The 26,981-nt window shown below is 43.5% G+C and overlaps 1 protein-coding gene across 1 annotated transcript; it reads right to left on the bottom strand.

Moving 5' to 3' along the window:
• Positions 1-10: 10 nt before the first annotated feature.
• arfgef3 (ARFGEF family member 3) lies at positions 11-26,981 on the bottom strand. Its single transcript, XM_060871904.1, has 35 exons — positions 26,577-26,981; positions 25,200-25,251; positions 24,205-24,286; positions 23,789-23,920; positions 22,626-22,694; positions 21,297-21,419; positions 21,005-21,050; positions 20,529-20,613; positions 20,205-20,309; positions 19,634-19,961; positions 19,383-19,495; positions 15,030-15,928; positions 14,668-14,834; positions 14,384-14,549; positions 13,872-13,979; positions 12,482-12,697; positions 12,119-12,229; positions 11,291-11,441; positions 10,684-10,983; positions 10,413-10,546; positions 10,149-10,294; positions 9,806-9,985; positions 8,656-8,797; positions 8,371-8,493; positions 8,042-8,145; positions 7,655-7,799; positions 7,065-7,193; positions 6,801-6,977; positions 6,297-6,411; positions 6,104-6,206; positions 5,612-5,743; positions 5,122-5,252; positions 4,072-4,411; positions 2,869-3,687; positions 11-2,725 (listed from the first exon to the last, which is right to left on the bottom strand). The coding sequence occupies exons 1-35, from the start codon at positions 26,659-26,661 to the stop codon at positions 2,534-2,536; spliced, it is 6,450 nt and encodes a 2,149-aa protein (XP_060727887.1). The 5' UTR covers positions 26,662-26,981; the 3' UTR covers positions 11-2,533.

Below are 26,981 nucleotides of genomic sequence, written 5' to 3'. Positions count from 1 at the left end.
AAAACCCACATTTACTACATAGTTACCTTTTTTATTCCACAACACATACAACATAAATCATTGGCAAATGTATATTTAGCATGTACACATACAGGATACCGCAGTAGTCTGTTTGTTGTCACATAAAATAAGTATTAATAAATAATGCAACTTTTTTTTTTAGACTCTTTAAGAAAGAAAGGGAAAAAAAACACGTTATGCCATTAGTACATCAAAAGGACTCATAATCAGGAGAATATGCAGCGCAGCATTATAGTTACACGAGCACTGGAGTGCCACTGAGCCACGGTTTTAGTGTCATAGCGGTATATAATACATTTCGATTCTGTTATAAAACTAACAAAAACAATACGATCAAATCTGGTGTCAAATATGCAATTATTCTTAATGAATTTTGCAAGAAACAATGAAAAGTAGTCTGTTAACAGTAAGGTCTGGTTGCTAAGCAACGTAATAGAAGACCAGGGTATTCTAGCCACAGAACAACGGCCGTAGTGTGACGTTTTAGACGTTATAGAAACCGTTATAAACTATACCGTCGATTGCAGTGAAGAAGGCATTTTTTTAGAAAATACATAAAAAAGGTGTAACCATATTTTGCTTTAGTCAAAATGTTTCTTTCTTTTTTTTTTTTAAATCTAACATGTACTTACCAAATCGTCAAAATCTCCACAGATCCTGCATCGTCGTTCTGTTTTCTGCTAAAAACGAAAAGTCTATTATTTAAAAAAAAAAGTGCTGATCGAATAGTACTTGAGTGATGGGGCTGAAAATGTGATTTGTGTTCGAAAGAAAAGTGAAAGTGCGCAGGTCCTTTAAGAACACACCAGTCATCCCACTCTCAAGGCTGTAAGTGATAGTAGAAACATTACAAGAACAACCTTTAAGCACTTCGTATCAAAACATGTCCACACGGGTCTTTGGTTATTTTCACCAGCAGTAGTTACATAAAAAAAAAAAAGTTACATTCAAATCCAGCGTAGTTTTTAAAAGTATGTTAGATGGGTGTTTAAGATGAATTGATGCTGCTTTAATTAGCGCTCTTGCAGCTAGAGGTGACGTGAGCTATATACGGCCAATCGTACGTGTACACCTGGACGTCGCGTGCTTGTTGAGCAAATCATTCCAGATGTATTTTCCTGCTTTCCACTAGATTTTGAAGTTGTTCTGTGGGAATCTTTGTGTTCCTTCAGCTACACGATCATTAGTAAGATCAGGGACTGGTGTCGGCTGAGGAGTTGAAAAGTCGAAGCGAAAGTGTCGGCTAAAGTTGTTCGGTTGTGTTGAGGTCAAGGACTCGTTGGTCAACATTGGTCTTTATGGAGCTTAGTTCAATTAAAGGGAACATGTAATGCTAGAACATTTAAAGGTATCCCCAGCACCACATATGAGTGTGGTGCTCAGATGGTCCACATACTTTTGACCATGAAGCATATTACACGAAGGTAAAACAAAAAAAAACCCTGTCTTGTCTGACAGCAGTACTGTATTTTATGCATAGCAGAACAAAATCATCCCCTTGATGCGTACACAACATGACAAATCTTTATACACAAATTACGAGACTAATACGTAAGTGGGATTTGGGAATGGATGATCATCAGAACCAGCAAAGTTAAAGCTTCATGGTTACTGCCCACTGAATTTACATTGAAGAAACTAATGAAGCAAATATATGCTCCAAGAGCAGAAAGTTTAAATACGATCATGTTTAAATACAAAAGTGGATACGCGGTGTCTTGTACTAACGATAGATTAAAATGCTCAGGTAAAATCCTCACCGGTCAGTGATGCTGTGAGGCAGGATTGCGATAATCAGGTTGATCGGTGTGGCGAATCTGACTTCTCTGTAAACCCGGGATAAATCATAGTTTAATCTTTGAGTAAGATATAAGCACAGAGAGAGTAATTGTGCATTAGACAGCTGGTCAGTCGGGTTTCGGAGATCATTTAGGTGCTGTGTAAAGAGCAGTAATGTAAATGTGTGCTACAGGATACTAATGTTGATTTTGCGGAAGGAATTTGAATGATTGTTAGATTATTGTTGCGTTATTATTGTATATCGGAATGTTGTCGCAAGAAAACCAAGAAAATCCCTTTGCAGCTCTAAACACTTTGAGAGTAAGGTTGAACATTAGACCAAACACTTAAGAAGTTTTAGATATGTGTGGCCTATAAGCCAGGAACAGTGGCACTAAACTCACATTACTAAAGGAGGGTACAAAAGTGCATAAAGTAAACACAGTTTCATATTCAGTGGAAATAGATATTAAAGCTCAGTGACGGACAATAAATAATTGGCTAGGAATCGAAAGTAATACAAATGGGAGAAGTCAACACTGTGTTATAAGTAAACAAGGTAAACGTTTTCGATGGAATTGTTCTGCAAATCACTTTGATATGTATGTTCACACAATACAGAGCACAGAATGCAAAAGAAAAGGCTAAAAGACACCCTTAGTATCCCAGTCAGCAAATCCCAAGAAGAAAAGTAAATTAGTCAGCTCACAAGGACAAGAAAGCAGCAAGCTCCTCACAGGATAATGTCATAAACACGCCCTACACGTCCCAGCCACTCTCGCACCGCTTGCCTCACTCGGAGGTCAGTCACGTGACACGTGAGCTGACTGAAGCAGGGGAACATGGCTGGCTGCAGGGCCACGAAAGTGGCGTCTGGCAATAGCTGGATCTGGTTCAAGATGGTGAGGACCATGTTGGTCCATGCCTGTGTGTACAAGAAAAAATATTTAATAAGTAGTCTGCATTACTTTCATTCTATTCCAGGAACATATATGAAGTAAACAACAAATAACAGATGATGAGTAATGATTTTCAGAGATTAAAAACGTCACAAATGCATCCGCCTACTTGTATCTGAGCCTCAGAGTCTCTGAGAGAGATGTTATGCGAGCTGGCGGTAGAACCCGAGCGTGGCCTCTTGTCCTGACGCAGTAGTTCTGGTCCGGCGCTAAAAGAGTGCCTCATGGTCCTCTGGTCGAGGAGTTGCTGAGGTCTCTGTGGCCCCGGCGATTCTGGTGTCATCCTTTCTCCTGCCTTCTTGGCCATTGAACCATGGTTCTGTTGCTGTTGCTGCTTGCGTTTCTTGTACTCCATCATCAGCTTGGCGATGGTCTTGTCAGTGGCGATGGTGTAAAGCTTGTTGCTGGCACTCTCCCACCACTCCTTCTTCCTCCTCCTCTCCTCCTCCTCAAAGGAGGGTGTGTTGGGCAAGTGAAGGCGAGGGGTGTCCTCCAAGGGCGTCCCACGGCTTGAATGGTCGCCTGTTGATGGGGTGGATCTCTCAGAGGGGAAGAGTGGAAGAAAGAACATGCTGTCGGGACGAGTGATAGGAGGCGGCTCATCGCTGCCGTTTTCCAGGTCTAGGTGCATCTGAATGTAGTTTGTGCAGAGGTCCATGCAGAGTTTGTGCATGCGTTTGAGCAGCCACGCCCAATCTGCCCCACTGGTAGGCTGGGTGCTCAGAGCAGGCAGGCGCGTACGCCACCGGCGTGGTGGACTCACACGCGCCGTCTCCTCAAACATGTCCTCGTCCTCAGATGAGCAGGCTTGTGACGAATCCGAGCTGCCCTCCTCATCTTCCTCTTCCTCCTCCTCCTCACTAAGGATCTTCTTCACCTGCTCCACAGTGATTTGCTCCTGGTTGGTCAGCAAGGCACACAACAGAGCCTGGAAACACCAGCAGAAATAAAAAGAACGTTACTCTAGTAAACTCTGATTTGGTTTGTAACTTACAGGACGGTCACTGCACAACCCGGGCAGAGAAGCTGATTAGGGTCTTCCTGATGACCCAAAAGTGGTAGCCTAGTAGTATGTTCTTTGATACATGACTGCCATGGCCATAACCCTAATCATGGTTTCACCAGTGCCTAGTTTCCCCTGTTTTAATATCCCCATATAATTTATACATGTGCTTGCCTTCTTTGTGAATCCTTTTGTCCCTCATTTGACCCTGTGCGTGACTGTGCACAACCTGCGCTCGATTCCTTTCACCTTAATATTAACTGTATTCCTCTGCAAATTTCCAAAATCATGTATTTTAAACCAAAGTACCTGGAAGTAGATATTGAAGCTCATGGCAGATTGGCGGTACAGGTTGGCGGCACCGCACACGCCCGACACCTTCATAAGTAGATATTTCAAGCCGGGACGTGTGTCAAAGTCCCGGGCCGTGCGGTAAGATTCGAGCAGGAGGTCCAAGATAACGGCCAGGTTTTGCATGGAGATGTAGCGTAGAAAACCAGAGCCTTTGGGCTCTGAGACAGGTGTTAATCGGTCCTGACTCTCAGAGCTGCTGGAGCCTTTCACAAACTCCTCCAACAGGATGTCATAGAGGTTCTGCAGCAGCACCTGGTGGGACAGCAAGCTCACCACAATCGTCCTGAACGGAATCCTTTAAAAAAAAACAAAAAAAAAAAACCTTAAGTGTTGCTAACCGAAAGTATAAGCTGTTTCCCCAGTACAGTTAGATTTCTTAAAATGTAAATTCTTAGAATGTAAAATGTAACATTACAACGTAACATTAACGTGTAACATGGTTCCTATGAGACGTTAAGGTTTTTAGATGCTTCGAGATTATACTGGGAAAGAAAACAGCAATTGTCATCTCTCACTTGAGATTATAAGAAAGGTGAATCACAGCCATCACAGGGAAACTTACCCAATTTTCCTGCACCGTGTTAAGCATGAAGGAAAATACAAATAAGACATAAAATATGAAATGTAATCACTGAATTCTTTGTGAAACCAAATACTGCATTAACTAGACTAGACGTCCCCTGGGTGGACTTTAACCCTTTTATACACTATAACCATATTATATACGTTTTCCTCTTTTGTTTATCTCTACAAGTTGCATTTACACCTGTCTTTCATTCATTTTGCGCTGGATCCAGTATCTATCCTGGATAATATACACACAGTCTACAAGCATATCAAGCAAACTGGTGGAAACCAGTGAACCTGGATGAAGACTTCAAAACACAGTATGACAGAAACTGCATTTCTTTTGTACCGTTGACAAAGCGATGACGATTACACATAATCTACAAATCGCTAACTGTGTGGTGGTCTATATTTTATCTAACACTACATGAATCTAACCTCTTCTGGACATGGCCATTGGACTGCTGGTCTGCAGGAAGTTCGATGATCAGCACACATGACTGCGCATGCTCGAATCCTTCCTTACTACTGGGAGTCTTGGGAGAGCACTGAGTGTCCAGCATAAAGACCTGAATGCACAAAATGGAAACGTGTCAAATCTTTTTAGTGTTCGTTTCTTGTGTTCAATATTTTGGATGAATTTATTATTTAGTCTTAAAATGACCGTTATCTTTATCGTCTGATTTCTTTCGTTTATCTTATAAACCACTTTATATTGGTTAATATTATAGAGAAATGTGAGTAAATCTCAAGAATAATGGGACTCCAGGTGGGAACAGACTCTAATTCAACACTGAAAACTGTCTGTCTGTCTCTATATTTTATCTATATCTATGTTTTTGTCCAGTGATGTAATTAGGAAAAAAATATATATATACAGTATATATATAGTATAATGAAAGGGTTAGGGTTAGGGTACCAAGAGTACCTGTTGTGCCATGGCACGGATCCTCCAGTACTCAGCTTCAGCGGAAGCAGAGTTGGTTGGGGCAGCTACTTTCACCTCGCACGCGTCCCCTGTGAATGTGTCAGAACCACTTCGGAAACACGCCAGCAGGTTCTACAGGACGAGAAGAGAAAACGTCACTAATGATACATCTGGTTCAGTTTGCTACCTCTTCTGCTTGGAGATCGTTGGGGAGTGATTTTATTATTATTAATATTATTAATTGAAGACCAGTGTGTAGTACTGTGTAAACTGTACATCTATTAAATCTACTGAATCTAAGTTGTGACTCAGTAGTGACTTAATTCAGGAGAGGTACAGTACCTGTTTTCTGCTTATTCTTTGCAAAAGAGAAATGGCAACCTGGTATATTGCATGCTGGTTATTTACATACTGGATAACTTGTGCAATAATACTTTTTTTTAAGTTCTTATTGAACAACGCATGACTTAGAACTCTCAATTCTTAGCTCACCTTGACAGGTTCAAGTGTAGCTGAGAAGGCATCTTGCAGGGAATAGCAAGCTAGCCTCCACATCTCCTCTGTAAAGACAGGCCCTGCTGTCACCAGAACATATCTGAACGCAGAAAACATTTTGGCCTCTTTTAGCAACTTGAGCAAGTCACAGGAAGACATTTTATTTTAGACAGACAAACACACAGGGAACCTTATACAGGAACAGCCAACTCTGGAAATGGTCTCTGCAGGTTCAGCCACACAAGCCACCAGCAGCTTGAATAAGTCCTTCAGCATCAGGTTAATAAGATTCTCGTAGCCCATATCTACAGGACGAGACGAACAAAACGAATCTAAATGAATGTTCTTGCTGGCTCATACATTTATGTGTATTCTAACAAAGCTGCTTAATAATTGACATTGATAGCAATAAGCTTTTTTAATAGGAAAAATGGAGATTTATTTCATCTTGTATGTAGTGCACAGGTCTGAGAACTTTACCATTTATACAGAGAGAGAAAAAAAAGTTCATAAACAGTGGTTTTTTTTTTTTAAGTATTGGGCAGCATTTTAACTGGAGGTTTTAACACATTTTCCACCGTCCAGTTGCTCCATTTGCTTGCTTTTGAATCAAAGAACAAACCATTGTCTATTAATGCTGTGTCTTTGGAAACTGTGTGTTATACCGATCATCAAAACGCTGTGATACACATACCTGAATGTATAAAACTTTGAACATGCTCCACCACCAGCTCGCATGAAAGCCCAATGGCGTGCTTGAAGTTTGCAGCTGCGATGTCCCAGTATGAATAATCTCCGTGACTTCGCTGCAACCACAGCGACATGACGGGAAGAAGGAGCTGGATGACTGAGAAAATGGCAAAGCCTGGGCCTGAGAGGAAATTGGTTCGTCAGTAAAGACAGCACTAAGTTAGTTGGTCTTGTAGATGCTGTTTCCTGTTGTTCATTTGACACTTACCTGGAGTTTTAGTGACTTCTCGGAGCAGCTCAAACAACAGTTCGAGTGTGGGTGGCTGGTGCTGACGAGGGCAGTTAGACACGGCTGCGGTGAGCTGCTCCAACAGCAAAATCCACACCTGGATCAGACCTGCATAAAACACAAAATGTTGTTTTTCTTATAGAATCTTTACTTAAAGGTTTACATTAACTATAAATTACCTCATGTTATTGTTATGTGCATAAAAATCTATTTTCAAAACAGGGTAAATTACTTTCAGATTTCGAACATACGAACAGCAAAAAAATGTATTTGATCCTATACATATGTATATAATTGAAATTTGCAGCAAGCAACTATGCTAATTTTTCATACGATTAACATATATGCATTAAGATCATCAGACCTACTGCACTGAAAGGTGTTTATCTTTTGCATCAAAGTCTACTAAGTGGGGAAGAGTCCATTCTGATTTTGTTTGTTCTGATATTATACGTGGAAAAACTTTGTTCAAATACAAATTTTTTTTCTTTTTTGAATTCAGCCACAAGTGACATCGGCTGTTTTTTTCCTAGATCAACACACATATAGTAGCCAGTGTGAGGAATCACCTGTGTCGTCATCGAACTCGGCTAAAACGCAGTCAATACCGTCTTCGCTGCTAACTGAGCGTTCCTGGGCTCTCATGGGAAGACTGGCCAGCCGCGCGCCCAGGAACACTGGCTTTGAAGGCATTTTGTAGATTTTTGCCAGCAGCTGTGACCCATAAACATCAGTGTTAAACACAATTCTAAACCCACCAAATTGTTTGAAGCAGCTTCTAACTTGCACCTGTTATAGTATTTCTAAACGAATCATACTGTAAGTTATACTTAATGTGAATATCAAGCTATTGTTTAACGAATCAGTATTACATCACCAATGGCGTACCATCTCCAAAGCTTCTGCTGACTGTTAGTCATCTGGCTGTGTGACTATTGAACCAGATTATAACTGACCTGTGAGCACTTCCTTAGATAATCCAGGGCAGGAAGGCACAGGTCTGTAGAGCTGTATCCATTCGCATGAACACAATCACCTATCTCCTTATAATCCACCTCTCCTGCAAATCAGTTTGGGTCACAACGTTATACAAACCTATTTAGTGTGTACAGTAGAATAACCTACTAACTGAATGTTTCCATCCAAATGATTCAAAATGTGAAACGAATATCCAAAAAGATTTGTGTTTTTTTTTAATGAATGCCATCTTCTTTCAGGGTTTCATGCATTCAATTCATAAAAACAGATGACTGAAGACCAGACAAATGTAGTGAAGACATCTTACCTAATCCCTTTACAAACTTCATAAGGCACATGATGTAGTCAGTTGCTGCATTGGCAAAAACCTGAATGTTGTCTGTGTTAATAAAAGCCTCAAAGACGTCAAAAACCGGAGCGTGGGATTTGCCTACGTAAAAAAAATCAAAGGTTATAAGTAAAGTCACTGTATCTGCACTACAGGTACAATACATCACAGAGTACTTCCTCAAAGTATTCCCAGTGATCCACAGAGTTTTCTGTCACCAAATCAGACAGTATTCTTACTGACCCACAGAGAACTTTCACTGACCCATAGAGTATTCTCCAATCAGATAGTCCTTCATGTCGTTCTTGCTCCCATGCACGGTGCGCAGAGCGCTGAAGAGCGGCCTCCATCCTGACTGGATCTGAGGAGAGCACAGCTCCACCAGCTCCCCGATGGATGTGATCACCTTACAGCCATGATAATGAAAGAACAGAGTGAACATCATGTGCAATAACATTCATAAATAAATTCATGATATGTTCCAAACTGATTTAACCTGTAAAATTAAACTGTATTTGCAACTATCCTTTGAAAATGGATGACAAATTTAAGTTTGTTTGCATTTACTGTACAAACAAACCTCAATAAATGTTTTTTTGGCCAAAGAGAAAAAGTGAAATGGGGCCAGTTATTACTGCTTGTTTTGTTTTGAATTCACGTAGAATTGGAATTACATTCATTTTACATTTAATCATATTTGGGATATTTAAAAATTATTTTTATCTTAAAGGTGGGGTGCACGATGTTTGAAAGCCAATGCTGACATTTGAAATCACCAAAACAAACATGCTCCTAACCCAAATGGGTGTCACCCCTGTTTTGATAGCTACGCCCCCACATATACATACATAACCCCGGCAACTATTATGGCGGAAGACGTTCAGTTCTCTCCAGCGCTGGAAAGCTGATCCTATATTAACACGGGTCCTGCTTCTTGCCTTATTGTAAGCCTTTTTTCGCTTTTCGTTTTTATCCGCCATGTCAATGTTTCAATCGCTTTCGGCTAATGTCAGACATGCGCACTGAACACTCTCTCTGCTGCATATTGACAAGACACGCCCCTTTCTGCTAATTGGCTACACGTTTGTTTTGTTATTCGGCCCGACTCAGTTTTCTGAAGCATTTCTCCAACATCGTGCACCCCACCTTTAATTAACTTTAAGTATTCCATTTAATTGCTGTTTATTTATTTTTGTTCTTAATTTTGCATATATACCGCAAAACAGAAATTTTCTAATGCCGAAGGCATCTAACATTTATTCACCAAAGTCACTGAGCATTTTTTTTTTCACTTCTAAACAAAGTAAATGTTAGCGATCATCGAAGAAAAACTTGGCCTGGTCATTCGAACCGCATGAACTGTCTGATAATAGTAACGGCTGAGAAACTGCACAGGCGTCAGTGTTCTGTTCACCTGGTCCTGTACGTCCTCGTCACAGAGCTCCAGCTGCATAATGTGCTCGAAGGGCCGGAAAAGCGCTTCATTGAAGTGGAAGTGTGGAAGCTCAGCCCAGCTGCTCAGCACCTCGATCAGGACGTCATGGATGAACGACACAGCCTTCTGGGACACATGCCGTTCTTTATGACATGCAGCCTGGAGAGGAAGAAGTACAAGAGGCAGGACAGCAACTGGGTCACTCAGGGTCATGTTTTGCTTCTGAGATGGGTGACGTTTAATTCTACACTGTCTCCATGGGAAATCGGAATAAATAATTTGGTACACATATCACACTGAAATCTCAGATATATTTTTATACCTCCACCAGATGAGGAGCCACCACACTCCAGGCTCTCATCATGTGCAGAAGGGGCCGACTCTTGTTCCTTACGATATGAAGCATGGCCTCGCCCAGTCTGAAAAGGTGAAGAGCGCTGCGCTTGTCTTGTGTTGACTTAGCCTCTCCTTTATTAACAGAACAAACAAAAAAAAAACAAATCAATTAAATACAACCATAATTGTGTTTAATGCACAACTGAGGTCTGGGTGAGAGAAGAAATTGAACATAACTGTGATGTCATACCCGGCATAGCTAAGGAATAGTCCCCGGTTTCTGTGACTGAGTTGAAAAGCTGGGATTGTGAGGCTTTCCTCAGCTGGTGCAGGAAACCCACCAGACCCACCAGGTTAAGTTTACTCACTGCATCTTCAAACACTCTTTAGGGAGTAAAGAAAAAGCCACACATTACAAATTAATGTAGTCACTGTAGTAAGTAGTCACCTTTAGTCACTACATTATGACTGCCTGTTACTGATTAAGTCACAGAAGAGACAAATCTCTCTTGATGTGATACCTATCTGCTTGTGTGGAGAGTGTGCAGACAACTTTAGCAGCACTGTTGCCTGTCAGGAGACTTCCGCCCCGCAGATCGAAACCTTTCGCGTTGCTGTTTTCACGCAACAGATCCTGGATGGAAGTGGGCTGGATGACTGGGTGACTCAGGTTCAGCTCCAGATCAGAGACAGACTCTACGCTCAGCTCTGGATTTCCCATTACCGACGAAGCCTGCTGAGTCTGAGTGATGGTCATAGGAGCCTGAGAACTCCCATCACTGAAGTGGCTGTGCTCTAGCGAGCTCACGTACTCCACCACTCTGAAATAAAAGTGCAGGGAGAATTCAGGGTATGTGAGGAGACTTGTGTAATTCAGTTCAGGTTATCAGCTAAGTTCAGAAGATAGTAAAGTAGTATAAGCAATACCAGCTCTCCCAAAAATATGCTTGTGTGTAGTTTTTCTGACTTTTTGTCACATTAATCTTCATCTAATTATACATACACTTGTGTTATTCATGATAATTCCTTACTACAGTCATACAAACGCTATCTGCGTGCAACAAGTTTGAAACCAGCTTATGTACTGAAAGTAACATATCAAAATAACAATAATGATAGGACATGTACCTGAAGACATGTGGCCAGCAATCATGATTATGGCTGCCCATCTCTAGACCCACGTTGAGGATGGCATCCATGCAGAGCATATGAGCAGTGTGCAGCTTCACTCCCTGACCCCGACCCATCTGCTCCAGTTTCTGCTCCATTCTATGCTTAACTAATATCATAAAATTGGACAGAAGCAAGACGTACACGTCTCCTTGAACAAGGCGGTGGCAAATAAAAATGTATCATGAAATAGAAGCTCATGTAAAACCCCAGCATTTAAGGTCAGGGTATATATATTCCAGTTTCAGTGTAAGAAGACAGGGGGGGGAATATATATGCATTATATTGGCTGATTTTGATACATTGTCGTGTAACAGATCATTTATTTTGAAGTCTTTTGCATACAATTAACTGCATAACTGTTTAACAACTTTAATTACAATTAATTTGGAAAGTATATCTTTAACTGTAAATAGATAAATGATGCAAAATAATTTTTTTTTCCAGAGTTTATAACCATACAGTATAACCAGGTAATGTGTGAAGGATATGACTATATATGTATCTAACATCAAGATTACACAACTGTCTTTTGTTCTAATACGAAGTTTAACCTGTATCAAAGTTAGAAAGATTAAAACTTATATTACAAAATATGTTCATTTGCAAATAATCCTCTCCTCCTAAAGTGTTCAGGACTATCTCTAAAAAGAGCAGTAATTCCTTCACTAATCTTCCATTAAAGCTTCTAACTAAGCTTCTGAACTGCATAGTCAATTTGTTTTAAATTCACTCTGCCATAAAACGTGTGTGTGTGTGTGTGTGTGTGTGTGTACGTGTGTGTACCTTGAGTAATAGCGTCTCCAGCTTCAGCTTGATCCTTCTCCTCTTTCTCCTCTGGAACACAGGAAGCTGCTGCCATCTGAGCTACAGCTGAGGCACAGTTGGCAGCTACACCTACATTTATGTAAGCACACACACGTTCACACATTTATTAAGAGCTCAACATCTGGCAGACTTGATTAGAGCAGACTCGGTTAGAGCAGACTCTGTTTAGACCCTAAAATAGAACTCACATGCTGTAGTTTAAACTGTGTCAGGATGATTCAGACATGCTACTTTAACATAAAGTGTGAATTTTCCAATATCTTATTTCATACTTTGTTTCCTCTTCACTATCAGCTATGATGGTGTGTGTTCGTTCATTACCCAAACCACAGCTGAGTGCGGCAGCCTTGCGCAGGCCATCGAGACTGAGGCAGATGGTTTCTCTCTCTCTTTGGTTCTGCACTTTAACGCCTTCTGCACCCAGGATGAAGGCCAGAGCTCGCGAGCTTCCTGCCATGCGGCCCGTCAGAGGAGTAGACAGTGTGTCAATCAGGTTCTTCCAGCAGCCAATCAGGATGTACCGTGCGAACATTACACCTACAGCAAAAAGAAAGTGTACGAGCAAAAATTATACTAACGTGCAAAATTTAGGACCATGAAAATTGTGTGTAAGAGATACCAATAGTGCACAGTAAGAACACAAGCAGTCATCTTTATACATACAAGATCATGCAAACACCACAGCTACAGGACGAGAGAATTGTGTGTGTGTGTGTTTGAAAGTGTTTGAAAATACTAGCAGAAAGTAGTTATTAAACTTATTTTAGTATTTGTAAAGGATGATACCTTCACTTAAAGTTGAATTATTTGACTCAGTAATATACATATACTTTGTAGAAATACATTTTAATCAGATGTATAAAAATGAATAGGCACAACACATGAATAGCCATATGGTATTGTGACGACGGAGCATGCACCGCCGTCCCACACAGCCAAGATACCGCTCCTCGCCCCCAAAAAGCGCTAAAAAGGCGGCGATTAAGCACCGTGGACAGCACCGCTGAGAAAACGCTAAAAAGGATTCAGCGTGCAAGGCGGGGCGGCAGAATTCCCGCCGAAAAGCCGAGAGCCAATCAGGAGCGCCGCTGTAGCACTCACCCTCTGGCTGTGCAACACACGGGAGAGCCAGGCTCAGCGGCTACAGGGAGGTAAGGGGGGCGTGCCTAATGGAACGAATAGACGTTATCCCTTTGGCATTCTTTTCAAGGACCTCCCGTGGATCCAGAGCTTCAGATCGCCGATCCAGCCCATGGTATACTCCTGGAGAAGGACTGTTTCCCCTGGTCACAGCGCCCCCCCCCCTTCTGCTGTCTGGAATTGGAGCCGGGATTTCTTCCCAAGCACCGCAAAGGAAGGAACTGATTATTATATTCTTTCTCATTTACCTTTTGCTGCATTAAGATTGCACCAACCTGGGAGGAATAATAAAATCACGACCTTGCTTGCCTTAATCCTGTCTCTATGCTTGTTCCTTTGTGTCCCAATCCCTCTAAGTGCGCTACAGTATCTACAGTACTCTCCAAACCAGGAACATTCTTTATTTAACCAGCACTTAGACTTTATCTTGGTTGACATGGAAACTGAGCTGCCTAAGTGCTTGTGATGAAAACCTTCCCCACGCACTTCCTTCTGTACACACACTCAAACAGTGTGTACACAAACACACAGGGAGGTGCTGCAAAAAAATTAAATAAAACAAACACTGTACCTGCCAACACAGTGTTATTGTCTTTTTTATCACTTGTAAAAGACGACTGTGATGACGCTCTTCTGATCAGCTGACCTCCTATGGCACTGCTGCCAAGTCCATCAATATCTGAAAAGAAAAAATGAGAGAAAAACAAGAGATAGAGTGAGAGAGAGAGAGAGAGCGAGAGTGTTGATGTGATAAATCCACATCTGCAATGTGCACAAGAAATTCTTGTCATATTTTATAATAATCCTTTCACACTGAAAAGTACATATTCTCACTTGTGTGTGTGTGTGTATATACGTGTTTGTGTGTGTTTAACTTAAATCTGGATCAGTGATTGAACTCACGAGACAACAGCTGAAATGTGCTAAAGGTAAAAAAAAGAAAGAAAAAGAAAAAAAGAAAAGAAAGAGACACGTTTCTCCTGATTCTCCAGCTTTCCTACCAGTGTAACTGAGTCTCATAAAAGTACAATTTATTACACGTGACCAAACAAGCTCCACATTCTCCATCTGGGTGATTGTTACCTGTGAGCATGGTGATAAGAGGGAGTGAGTGCTCTTCAGTGGAGTCCCAGTATCCAGCCTCTCCTAGCAGGTTCCTCTCTAACACTTGGTGGTACAGTTCCTCTATCCAGGCCTGAGAGAGCACGACTAGAACGCCACTGCTCTGGATCTGATGCACAAACTCTTTCTGTTGAGACAATCTCATGGTTACACACAAATACACACACACATATATATATATATGTATATGTATTTAAATTAAAAGCTAAGTAGCCACCTCAGGAAAGGTAAGCTGATGTTCCTACCAGAGTGACAATGGGAGGAGCGGGTTTCCTTTGGTAGTAACCACAGGTGCTCAGTTTGAGGTTAAGTAGCAAGGCATAGTAGGACACCAAATACAATCCGTCTGCATTCATCAGAGCCTGGCAGTTTAGATTCTCACTACCTTCAAAGCCAGGAGAGTGAACCCCACCTGAAGGGGAACAGAAACTCAAAGTGTTCCTGGGCCCAGAAATACATTTCTCCCTCTTGTGAATACTAAACACCGTATTCGATTAGTTTCACTTTTACTACATACTTCATGGTAGATACAACAACTTAGATCATGGATTTAGGACCAGAACGCTAGGAGACATGACCAAACATAAATACATTAAAATTAATGTACCTATTTGGAGGCCCGAGCAGAAAGTTGAGGAGAAGTTTTGTAGCGCGACATCCGCATCAGTAGGGCTGTGCAGGTCCAGAAGGTGTGGTAACAATCCCACCAGGGACTTAACAAAGAGACGGGCACTCTGCTGGTCTGCTTCCTGGTTCTTCAGTAGCTTGAGTGAAAGTGCGGCGGTGCGCACTGTACGATGGGCGGGACCAGGGCGCATCGTCTGCTCATCGTCAGCCAACGAGCCATTGTCTGAACCAACATCTGAAACGTCTGATCGTCCCGAGTCCTTCTCAGCAGCTGTGGAGTACTGATCGCATGAGTCAAATTCTGTACGCGAGAGCTCTTGCTCGTCCATACTGAAATTACTCTCACTGTAGCGTGAGCCATGTGAGCGCATGCGAGACTCAACTGACAGGAAGTTGGTGAGGTCTGGGTACGCCAGGGCATGGCTACGCTGGACCACATCTGGAGGAACACCACTTTCCCCTGCAGCACCTCCACAGGAGGAAGGTGAAGGTAATCTTGCATCGTCATCACACTCCACTTGGGCGGTTCGGCCCAAATCCCCCTCCAGAGTAACCTGTCCTGTGTCAGTGATGACGCTGATGCTGATATCAGGGCTGCGTTCAGGAATGGCAGTCTCCCAGGTGGTGTTTTCGGAGGACAGCACGCGTCGCTGCCAACGGAACTCGGCCACATTCAGCTCCACTGATTCCCTGGACAACTCTTCCCCTTCTTTCAAGTCCTCCAATCGACGCAGCAAAAGTTGTGCCTGGTCAATATGCAGGCCACGTCCCTGGCTAAGCTCGTCAAGGGCAGCCAGTAGAGCACAAGCACAAGAAACAGAGGAAAAGCAAGCCTCAATGCCACCCTTCACGCAAGCTTCTGTCATGCCGTCCATCACCCTGCAAAAACAGAACAGAAACATGTCTAATATACCATCCATCCATTTTCAACCGCTTATCCGGGGCCGGGTCGCGGGGGCAGCAGTCTAAGCAGGGACGCCCAGACTTCCTTCTCCCCAGACACTTCCTCCAGCTCTTCCGGGGGAATACCGAGGCGTTCCCAGGCCAGCCGAGAGACATAGTCCCTCCAGCGTGTCCTAGGTCTTCCCCGGGGCCTCCTCCCGGTTGGACATGCCCGGAACACCTCCCCAGGGAGGCGTCCAGGAGGCATCCGAAACAGATGCCCGAGCCACCTTAGCTGACTCCTCTCGATGTGGAGGAGCAGCGGCTCTACTCTGAGCTCCTCCCGGGTGACCGAGCTCCTCACCTTGTCTCTAAGGGAGCGCCCAGCCACCTTGCGGAGGAAACTCATTTCGGCCGCCTGTATCCGGGATCTTGTCCTTTCGGTCATGACCCAAAGCTCATGACCATAGGTGAGGGTAGGAACGTAGATCGACTGGTAAATAGAGAGCTTCGCCTTGCGGCTCAGCTCCTTCTTCACCACAACAGACCGGTACATCGACCGCATCACTGCAGAAGATGCACCGATCCGCCTGTCGATCTCCCGCCCCATCCTTCCCTCACTCGTGAACAAGACCCCAAGATACTTAAACTCCTCCACCTGAGGCAGGAGCTCCCCACCAACCTGAAGGGGGCAAGCCACCCTTTTCCGGTTGAGAACCATGGCCTCGGACTTGGAGGTGCTGATTCTCATCCCCGCCGCTTCACACTCGGCTGCAAACCGTCCCAGTGCACGCTGAAGGTCCTGATTTGAGGAAGCCAACAGGACAACATCGTCTGCAAAAAGCATAGACGAAATCCTGTGGTCCCCAAACCGGACTCCCTCCGGCCCCCGACTGCGCCTAGAAATCCTGTCCATATAGATAATGAACAGGACCGGTGACAAAGGGCAGCCCTGCCGGAGTCCAACATGCACCGGGAACAAGTCTGACTTACTGCCGGCAATGCGAACCAAACTCCTGCTCCGGTCATATAGGGACCGGACAGCCCTTAGCAGAGGGCCCCGGACCCCATACTCCCAGAGCACCCCCCACAGGTCACCACGAGGGACACAGTCGAATGCCTTCTCCAGATCCACAAAGCACATGTGGACTGGTTGGGCAAACTCCCATGAACCCTCCAGCAACCTGGCGAGGGTATAGAGATGGTCCAGTGTTCCACGACCGGGACGAAACCCGCATTGTTCCTCCTGAATCCGAGGTTCGACTATCGGCCGAATTCTCCTCTCCAGTACCCTGGCATAGACTTTTCCGGGGAGGCTGAGGAGTGTGATCCCCCTGTAGTTGGAACACACCCTCCGGTCCCCCTTCTTAAACAGAGGGACCACCACCCCAGTCTGCCAGTCCAGAGGCACTGTCCCCAGCCTCCATGCGACGTTGCAGAGGCGCGTCAACCAAGACAGCCCCACAACATCCAGAGACTTGAGGTACTCAGGGCGGATCTCATCCACCCCCGGTGCCTTGCCACTGAGGAGCTTCTCAACTACCTCAGTGACCTCAGCTTGGGGGATCGACGAGTCCACAACTGAGCCCTCGGCCTCTGCTTCCTCAATGGAAGACATGTCGGTGGGGTTGAGGAGAACCTCGAAGTACTCCTTCCACCGTCCGAGGATGTCCCCAGTCGAAGTCAGCAGATTCCCACTCCCACTGTAAACAGTGTGAGCAGGGCACTGCTTCCCCCTCCTGAGGCGCCGGACGGTTTGCCAGAATTTCTTCGAGGCCAACCGATAGTCCTTCTCCATGGCCTCACCAAACTCCTCCCAGACCCGAGTTTTTGCCTCCGCAACCACCCGGGCTGAAGCTCGCTTGGCCATCCGGTACCTATCAGCTGCCTCCGGAGTCCCCCGAGCCAACCAGGCTCGATAGGACTCCTTCTTCAGCTTGACGGCATCCCTTACTTCCGGGGTCCACCACCGGGTTCGGGGATTGCCGCCACGACAGGCACCGGAGACCTTACGGCCACAGCTCCGAGTGGCTGCGTCGACAATGGAGGCGGAGAACATGGTCCACTCGGACTCAATGTCTCCAACCTCCCTCGGGATCTGGTTGAAGCTCTGCCGGAGGTGGGAGTTGAAGTTCTCTCTGACTGGAGACTCTGTCAAACGTTCCCAGCAGACCCTCACAGTACGTTTGGGTCTGCCAAGTCTGTCCAACTTCCTCCCCCGCCATCGGATCCAACTCACCACCAGGTGGTGATCAGTTGACAGCTCCGCCCCTCTCTTCACCCGAGTGTCCAAGACATACGGCCGGAGGTCAGATGAAACAACCACAAAGTCGATCATCGACCTCCGACCTAGGGTGTCCTGGTACCATGTGTACTGATGGACACCCTTATGCTTGAACATGGTGTTCGTTATGGACAAACTGTGACTAGCACAGAAGTCCAATAACAGAACACCACTCGAGTTCAGGTCGGGGGGGCCGTTCCTCCCAATCACACCCCTCCAGGTGTCACTGTCGCTGCCCACATGAGCGTTGAAGTCCCCCAGTAGAACAATGGAGTCCCCGGTTGGAGCACTTTCCAGCACCCCTTCCAGAGACGCCAAGAAGGTCGGGTACTCTACACTGCCATTTGGCCCGTAAGCACAAATAACAGTGAGAGACCTATCCCCGACCCGCAGGCGCAGGGAAACGACCCTCTCGTTCACCGGGGTGAACTCCAACACATGGTTGCTGAGCTGGGGGGCTATGAGCAAGCCCACACCAGCCCGCCGCCTCTCACCGCGGGCAACTCCAGAGTAGTAGAGAGTCCAGCCTCTCTCAAGGAGTTGGGTTCCAGAGCCCAAGTTGTGTGTGGAGGCGAGCCCAACTATCTCTAGTCGGTATCTCTCAACCTCCCGCACCAGCTCAGGCTCCTTTCCCCCCAGCGAGGTGACATTCCATGTCCCTAGAGCCAGATTCCGTGTCCGGGGATTGGGTCGCCGAGGCCCCCGCCTTCGACTGCCACCCAATCCACATTGCACCAGCCCCTTACGGTCCCTCCTGCAGGTGGTGGGCCCACAGGAGATCGGCCCCACGTCGCTCCTTCGGGCTGAGCCCGGCCGGGCCCCGTGGGGTAAGACCCGGCCACCAGGCGCTCGCATGCGAGCCCCAACCCCGGGCCTGGCTCCAGAGTGGGGCCCCGGTTGCGCCATACCGGGCGACGTCACGGACCTTGTTTTTAAACCACTCATAAGGGGTATTTGAACCGCTCTTGGTCTGGCCTGTCACCCAGGACCTGTTTGCCTTGGGAGACCCTACCAGGGGCAGAAAGCCCCAGACAACATAGCTCCTAGGATCATTCAGGCACGCAAACCCCTCCACCACAATAAGGTGGCGGTTCGAGGAGGGGTATGTCTAATATACCACAAAGTCTAATGCACAAGCTCTTTTACTGATATGATCTTGACACTTACAACTTAAGAAGGTCAAGATGTGATTTCCTCTTCGAGAAAGATCTCTTCCTGGTCTCGGGTTCAATAACACATGGGCCAGCCAGGTCAAATAAGCGCTGCGGGCTACCGAGGATCTAGCAACAGAAAAACAGAAGTGAGTTTAAGTGAGCTTAAGAAACAGGATGTCTTTAAACTATACAACATGGAAGTAATTCTCACAGAATTGGTGGCACTGTTAATGAATTTTGAATAAATGTAACGTTAAAACCCACCTCCTTCATTATCTTGATGGCCTCCAGTCTGTGCTGTGGAGGAGGGTAGAGCAGGATGCGGTGGTAGACAGATTGCAGCACAGGCTTCATGGATTCTATGCAGTTCACTAATCGCACAAGTTCAGCTGCGATGTAGCAGATGGTGCGGATCACCGGTCCAATCATGGCAGGGGCACTGGAGGAACAACCAGAACCCCGGCCCTGATCACTAACCCCTGACCCTAGTGCAGCATCCAACTCCGGTAACGAGGCTCCGTGAGCAGAAGTGATGGTCTTATCATTCACAGGGTTTCCTGTGATCACCACTAGAACTGGACACAGCTGCTTCCTGTAGGGTAAAATTATCAAAAAAAAAAACCTTCAGCTCCATGTTATTACATCTAACTTTTACATACACACTAACCGATGTACAACAAATGAAAAACAAATGTTTTTTACTATGTTCTGTATAAAATGACTGACATTTATACAACTATTTTTGCATCATTTTCCTTATTCTACATCATGATGCACATCATCACAGATATCATGCTTGTGCAGCTTAAATTATATCTCGAATGACACATTTTACCAGACAAGATCTGTGAAGTTGCGGTTCAGATGCATTGTGGGAGGGCAGCTGCTGAGCATTGCTAAAATGCACTCTAGATACAGCAGCTGCAACAGCTGGTTCTCACTGTCAAAGAAAGAACAAAATTGCATCACCATGAGTGATCGTGCACAACAGAAACAGAGACACGGGGAATGATAACGACGCCTAGAGGCAAACTCCTGTCAGAGGCTCGCTGTTAACGCCGATCGCATTTCATTACAAATGATTCATCTTGGACAGGGTAACAGCATCGCTACAAAAATGAATACGAATTCAAGATACAAATACGGGTCAGAGACTTACCTCGAAACAGACTCCAGTTTTTCACAGAATACAGTGAGAACAGTCACTACGTCCTCATACAGGGCTGCGGTGGTGGGAGAAAAATCTAACAAACGCACAAACACATGTTGCGTTAACGATAAATCAAAGCCGGCTACATCGTTCTCGCCGTCACCTTCATGAGGCTTAAAGACCTTAAAAACCTTCATGTGAACGTTACAGTGAAACCTACGATTTATGACGATCAACGATATTTAATGTCATTTATTATGTAAGTGCTCTATTTACAGAACTCCCTTTATTTATCAAAAGATAAATATTTCAAATGATTTAACTGCAAACGCAAAATGATATGCTTAAATATACAGTTGAACCGGCCATAAGAAGAAGTGAGTGCACGGATATGCGAAGGTGGAAGTGAAAGTGACTTACAGGGTGTTATAACTGACTCTCTGATTAGCTTGTGGTTGCTTGTGCTAATCATAATTAAAATGTACCTTTGCGTTTGCTTGTAGGCACCTTTCGCTCCCGCTCATCCGAACCCTACAAACACAGAACAGAGATCCTTAAGGATCAGCTTAATTTCATCGTCACTTGTCTCGACATGTCCTGAGATTAAACATTAAACAGTTATAAAAATATCCATCAAATTGCGACTTCGAGCTATTTTTAATCTTCTGGTAATTGCTTAGATCTGATTGTAAATCACACAATTTTTGAGTTGACAAAGCTTCCGGCGTGTGTGTGTGTGTGTGTGTGTGTGTGTGTGTGTGTGTGGGGCTGACTCACTGAGTTGTCCTGTCTTTGCTGTAGTTGAAGGGTGAGGTCTCCCAGTATCTGACTAAGTGTGGCCCTTACTGCTGTGTTGATGCTGCGTTGATGACAACTCGATATGTAGGTCTGGATACACACCTGTAGAACACACAAATACACACACAGAAAATAAATCCACCACCAACATCAACTAATGCCTGTGAATAATGGCCGTCATAAATTTGAGTGGGGACGGTGGGTCAGTATTAACGACGGGGGTCTTTATTAACACCCATGCAGTAGAGCATTTTGCATTCTCTCTCTATCTTCACACAGTGAAATCAGTATAAATTTGGATCTTTGAATGGATCTTTTACACCCAGTACAATGTTAACTGTCCGCCTCAGAGTCTGGATATAAACCCTGTTTAAAAACTGTGGCTGAATTCTAAGAATAGACTGAAATGTTGTTGTGATGAAAGTGATGTTATTCTCTCTATAGTACTATTGCTCTCTATAGCAATAATTTAAAAATAAAGTTAAAAAACCTCTTTTATTTATTTTTTTATAATTAACTATAAGCAGCTGTGGAAGTCTAAAGTTTCTGATTAAATCACTGCTCATTGGTGAATGTGTGTCTTTGTTTAAACAAATAGTAACTGGATGCATCCAATCTGCTCCAGCAGCACAGAAAATCTAAAATGGAACCTTCCCTGTTCGCATCGTAAGATACATGACCCTCTGAAATGGAAAGGACACTGCCGAACAAATAGACAATCCACGTGTTCTGCGCTCAGACGTGGCGTCTTGTCTAATAACAGGATGTTCGTCACCGTGGTGACAGAATGGCGAAAATGTTAAGGACCAGAAGAAAAAAAAACATTTTATTCAGGTTGGCTGCCTGTCATGGAAAATTAAAAAAGGAGAGGGGAGGGGAGGTTAGTCAAGGCTGCGTACTTTATGGGTTTATATCTGGCCAGACACTGAGTCATATGAACACGTCAGAAAAGGAGAGACAGAAAGAGAGAGAGACGGAGAGAGAGACAGATGGGATAGAGTGAGACAGCGAGAGCGCTTTAATTTGTGAGCTGCTGATGACAACATCCCTCCAGCTGTGCGAGAGAGATACAAATGGATGTGTGTGCATGTGTGTGTGTGAGAGAGAGAGAGAGAGAGAGAGAGAGAGAGGCAGAGGCAGAGAGAGTGAGAAACAGAGAGAGAGAGAGAGAGAGAGAGAGAGAGAGAGACAGAGAGAGACAAAGAAAGACACAGAGAGAGAGAGAGACAGAATTGTCCTGCTGTCCTGATCAGCTTTTATGAAAAACAATAACGAGTTACGCTTTGAGTTTCTAATAAACATTCTCACCTCTGCGATCCTCAAGATGTTGTGGCAATTGAACTCAAAGCTGGAGGAGTATGTGATACAAAGCAAGACCTGCGACAACAAAACACACACACACACACATAGATAGATAAGGTTACATTAAAATAGACAAAAAAAATCACGATCCCTTGAGTGAATTTGGCCTAAGTACCCAGACAAATAAGACAATTTTCCTCATCCCAAGACTTCTACGTACAGTGCCATATCAAATCTATCCAACTGCACAGCATCTACAGACAGTAGGCGATAGCCCCCAGTAACAGAACAGAGTCTGCCACAGTGGCACTGAATTGATTATGCATGCTGGAAGGGAGACAGCACATTTTGACGTTGACACCTCACATGGTGCTGCATAAATTAATCCGCACTTGGCCGGGCCTAAATTTGGACAGGAGCTCAAATTAGAAATCAGATTTTTGCATGTTTTTGTTTGTCCCAAATGCAGTTCAGTTTTTGGTCTAAAATTGAAAAGAAAAAAAAAAGAAAATAAAGCTTTATAAGTTTCCAGCTAAAATATTGCATGTTAGATCTGAGAGAATAGCCGAAAAAGTAAAGATGTGTTTAAAGTGTTAAATGAACATGATGTGAGATTTGAATAGGTTTATAATGTGTTTCTCTGCAGCATTAAACCATTCGTTATTTACTGACATCATCAGACGGCTTATTGGGAAATAGCCAGCTAGAACCCCATAAACTAAGACGATATTTGACTTTAAAAAAAAAAAAACATTTAAAAAAAGGAAGGAGATTGGCTTTTGCTCTCCTGTCAATCACTGCAACCCTGTAGAAGAGGGCAGACAGCACTTACATTCGAAGACGACGACTAGGTTCAGAAAATGGGGTGAAAAATGAAAATCTACTTTCTAATTCTGAGAAAAAGATCATGTAAAATTGTAGTAAGCTTGAAGCATAGCTCTTGTTAACACTTTGGAGTTGTATTAGCTGGAATGTAACAGCTGCCCCAGACGTAATGTTCAACATAGAAAACTAAAGTCATGCTTTGTCTAACGTTATCTCTGTAGTGCCTAAACAGACAAAACAAGAGCTCAAAATGTCACATTCAAATAGATACAAGAAGAAAAAAAAAAACAACAACTAGCTTTTGGTACATTTGTGTACGTTAGAGTCTAAATATACCGACTGACCTTCATGACCTCCACCTGTAGATCTTCATGAAGCATGGGGGTCACGTTGACGGCGTCCAGCATTTGACACAACAGCTGCTTCTCTGGTGCTTCTGGCTCCACAGTGACAAATCGATCCTCACACAGGATCTTCTGCCATGACATCATGTTCAGGATGACAGACAGGATTACAGATCTCATCAGATCTTACTAATTACATCTGTACTATATAATAATGTTATAGATTATTACACAAAATGCCCAGACAAATAAGACAATTAAATAAGACAAATAAGGCCTGTCAAAGTAATCAAAGTATTTCAATGCTTTCAAATCTCATGCATTTTGTAATTTAACATTTATTAAACTGCAAATTGCTCTTAATTAGCTTTTTATCATCTAAAAAATAGGCTGTATCATCAAAATAATGGTCTCACCTGCATTCCTGTGAGAGCTGTCTGAGCCAGCTTTGGGTTTTTGGACTCGAGTGCCAGCTTAAGTGGGAAGAGACATCTCTCCCTAAAAGCACAGAGTCGACGGTCAATAAAGCATTCCCCAACCCAGATCCCATCTCACTAAGCACAAGAAACAATAGTGAATTACGGATTCCTTTGCTTTTGCTTTTGGAGTAGTTAGAATTGGAAAGAAAATCTGACTAACACACCATTTCCTTATAGTAAGCGCCTATGAGGTTGAGGTCACAATGTGACCAAATTCCTCTAGACTGTTTTTGGTAGATGAAATGTGAGCTAGTTGGAACCATGTCATACGTTGCTGAACCAGAACCAGTATCCCAGAAAAAACAATCCCAGGTTTCCTCCAACTCCCATGACTTAGTTACACTAAAGAGCCTCAAGGAAGGAATTTATTCATCCATCCATTTATCAATTTCTGTACTGCTTATCTGGTCGCAAGGAGCTCAGAGCCTATCCCAGGGGACTCCATGGATATTAAGATGCAAACTCCATGCGAACAGCTGATGCAGGAATCGTACCAACAACCCTGAAGGTGTGACGTGAACGTTCCACCTTTAGGAAGGAATAAGTATGTGCATGGAGCCCTGGGATGGACTGGTATCTCAGTTAGGGTGTATTCCTGACTCAAGTCCAGGATAAAGCAGATAAATATTTGGATATGTTAGTCTTTGAAGCAAAGAGAGCATTATAGTCAATTGCCAGAGGCATCTGCCTACACAAAATTTCAACCATTAGCTTTCTAATATGTTGGTTAGCGCATTTCAAGCCTACAAGGACACCACCTGATTTCAGTAATGGGCTTGAAAAAAAAAAACCTAATTAGTCAGGTGTTGTGGTGCGTGTTTGGATATTGCTGTGAGCTGAGCACAAAGAGATGGCAATAATACTCAGCCTGAGCTCTCACTCACAAACCCATTCAGTGAGCCAGCAGGAACAAAACCCAAGACGCTGCTTACCTGACCTTAGATGCTGACATCTTAACTGATCCATTTTGAGCCTCCAGGGTTTCTGTTGCAAGCAGAGAAAGTGAATAAACACATTACTCAACTGTTCATGGGACAGCTTTGCCTGAGTATGAATGAATTTGCATAAAAATACAAAAATAAACACATTAGTCTCACATTGTTGTGCCTCCTACAGTATGTTATTAACACATCCAGCAAGACACTGCATTATTTCTGAAGAGATTTTTGCTAATCCCACAGCTTTATCCAATAGGTTTTCCGTGAAAATATGTTATGACGGTCATCACAGCACAAGCATCAGTTTTTTTCACAGCATCATTTATTCATTAATACAGCAGATCTCACACAAATCACTTAGTAAGGTGAAATATTAGAGGACGCACGCTAGTGGTTTTGAAAAGCAGTCTGCAAAGGGATTAACTGTTTGTGTAATCGGAGTATTTTTTCACAGAAAACACGTTCAGGTTAAGGATTTCTTAGGACAAAGATGGCCACTGATCCACAAAACAGAGCCATTTCTAGTAATCATTCTTGAAAATCCAAATGAATAGTAGGACAAATAATTCATTTGTGAGGATGTGCTACGTTTTACCAACATTGTGATCTTTAAAAACAAAATATTGTGATCTTTAAAAACAAAATATTGTGATCTTTAAAAACATTGTAATCTTCAAAAACTAAACATTGTGATCCTTAAAAACTAAACATTGTGATGTGCAAACAAAACATCTTCTGGTTGTGAAACATGAATCACACTTCTAGTCTGAATGAATCTGGGGGGCTTTTTAACAAAGTATGAAGAAGGATGCGACCTGTTTCCTGTATACATTTATCATGCAGTTAGTTTGATGTTCTCTGCTGCTTTAGTTCCCTACTGTGGACTATAAAAATGCACTTTAGGAGGTCAATATTAAATGTAGATGCAACTCAGCTGCCACTGATATCTCTGTCCTGAGAAATACACCAAAACTCTTCAGCTGCTGTAGAGTAAAAGAATATCTTCGTATGAAACTGTTGAGTTTCACGTGAAGGCACAAAACAAAACAGACACATAAAGGAGAATCTACCTTTTATAAAATACTACTGTGCTAAAAAATAATAATAATAATAAAAATAATAATAATAATAATAATAATAATAATAATAATAATAATAATAGCTCAAACAATAGGAGGAGAACCATATTAATACAGCATTCAAGCTTGTTTTGCAGCTTCGCCATGATACATAGGCTACAAAACGGTTTTAAGAAGAAAGCTTTGTGTTGAATAAAACTGTACAAGTGTGTAAATAATAGATAAATGAGGGTGAAATAGTGCACAAGCTCCACAGGGAGAACCTCAGGCTATTGACAGGTGTAACACTTACCACACGCCACACAACAGCCATCACGAATAGCTTTGTATTTGTTCCCAGACGCGTTTTTTTGAAGCTTTCGGAGAATTTCTTCCATTATGAGACAGATATGTTGTTGTCTGAGAATCAGACGGCTGAATAATACAGTTTTAGGCCTCCAGCTTAACGCGAGACATCCCGGTTGTAACGTTAAGCTAAGCTAAGGATGATTCACGCTTAGCCAATGATGCAGGCGTCAATCCGGTAAATCGCTAACAATTCTGTTTTCTTGCGTTCATTACATTAGAAATCTGCGTGTTGGTTTTGTTCCAGCGTACCTATCGTTTCGATTAATGTGAATAACGTGTATAAAGATAATAATGATCGTAATAATAATGTAAATAAACAGCTCCAGCCGGAGGTGCTGCTGCCTCCTCC

The sequence above is a fragment of the Tachysurus vachellii genome, chromosome 6 (genome assembly GCF_030014155.1).
Source record: "Tachysurus vachellii isolate PV-2020 chromosome 6, HZAU_Pvac_v1, whole genome shotgun sequence".
Lineage (NCBI taxonomy): Eukaryota > Metazoa > Chordata > Actinopteri > Siluriformes > Bagridae > Tachysurus > Tachysurus vachellii.
Note: the sequence above shows the minus strand (reverse complement) of the source record. Positions and strands in the feature narration are given on the sequence as shown.

Excerpts from the sequence above, each read along its gene's own strand:
- arfgef3 (XM_060871904.1), bottom strand. The coding sequence starts at position 26,661 with ATGGAAGAAATTCTCCGAAAGCTTCAAAAAAACGCGTCTGGGAACAAA. Across the intron at positions 12,698-13,871 it reads CAATAACACTGTGTTGGCAG|GTGTAATGTTCGCACGGTAC; the intron begins GTACAGTGTTTG and ends TTTTTGCTGTAG. Across the intron at positions 10,295-10,412 it reads CTATTCCTTAGCTATGCCGG|GAGAGGCTAAGTCAACACAA; the intron begins GTATGACATCAC and ends CTGTTAATAAAG.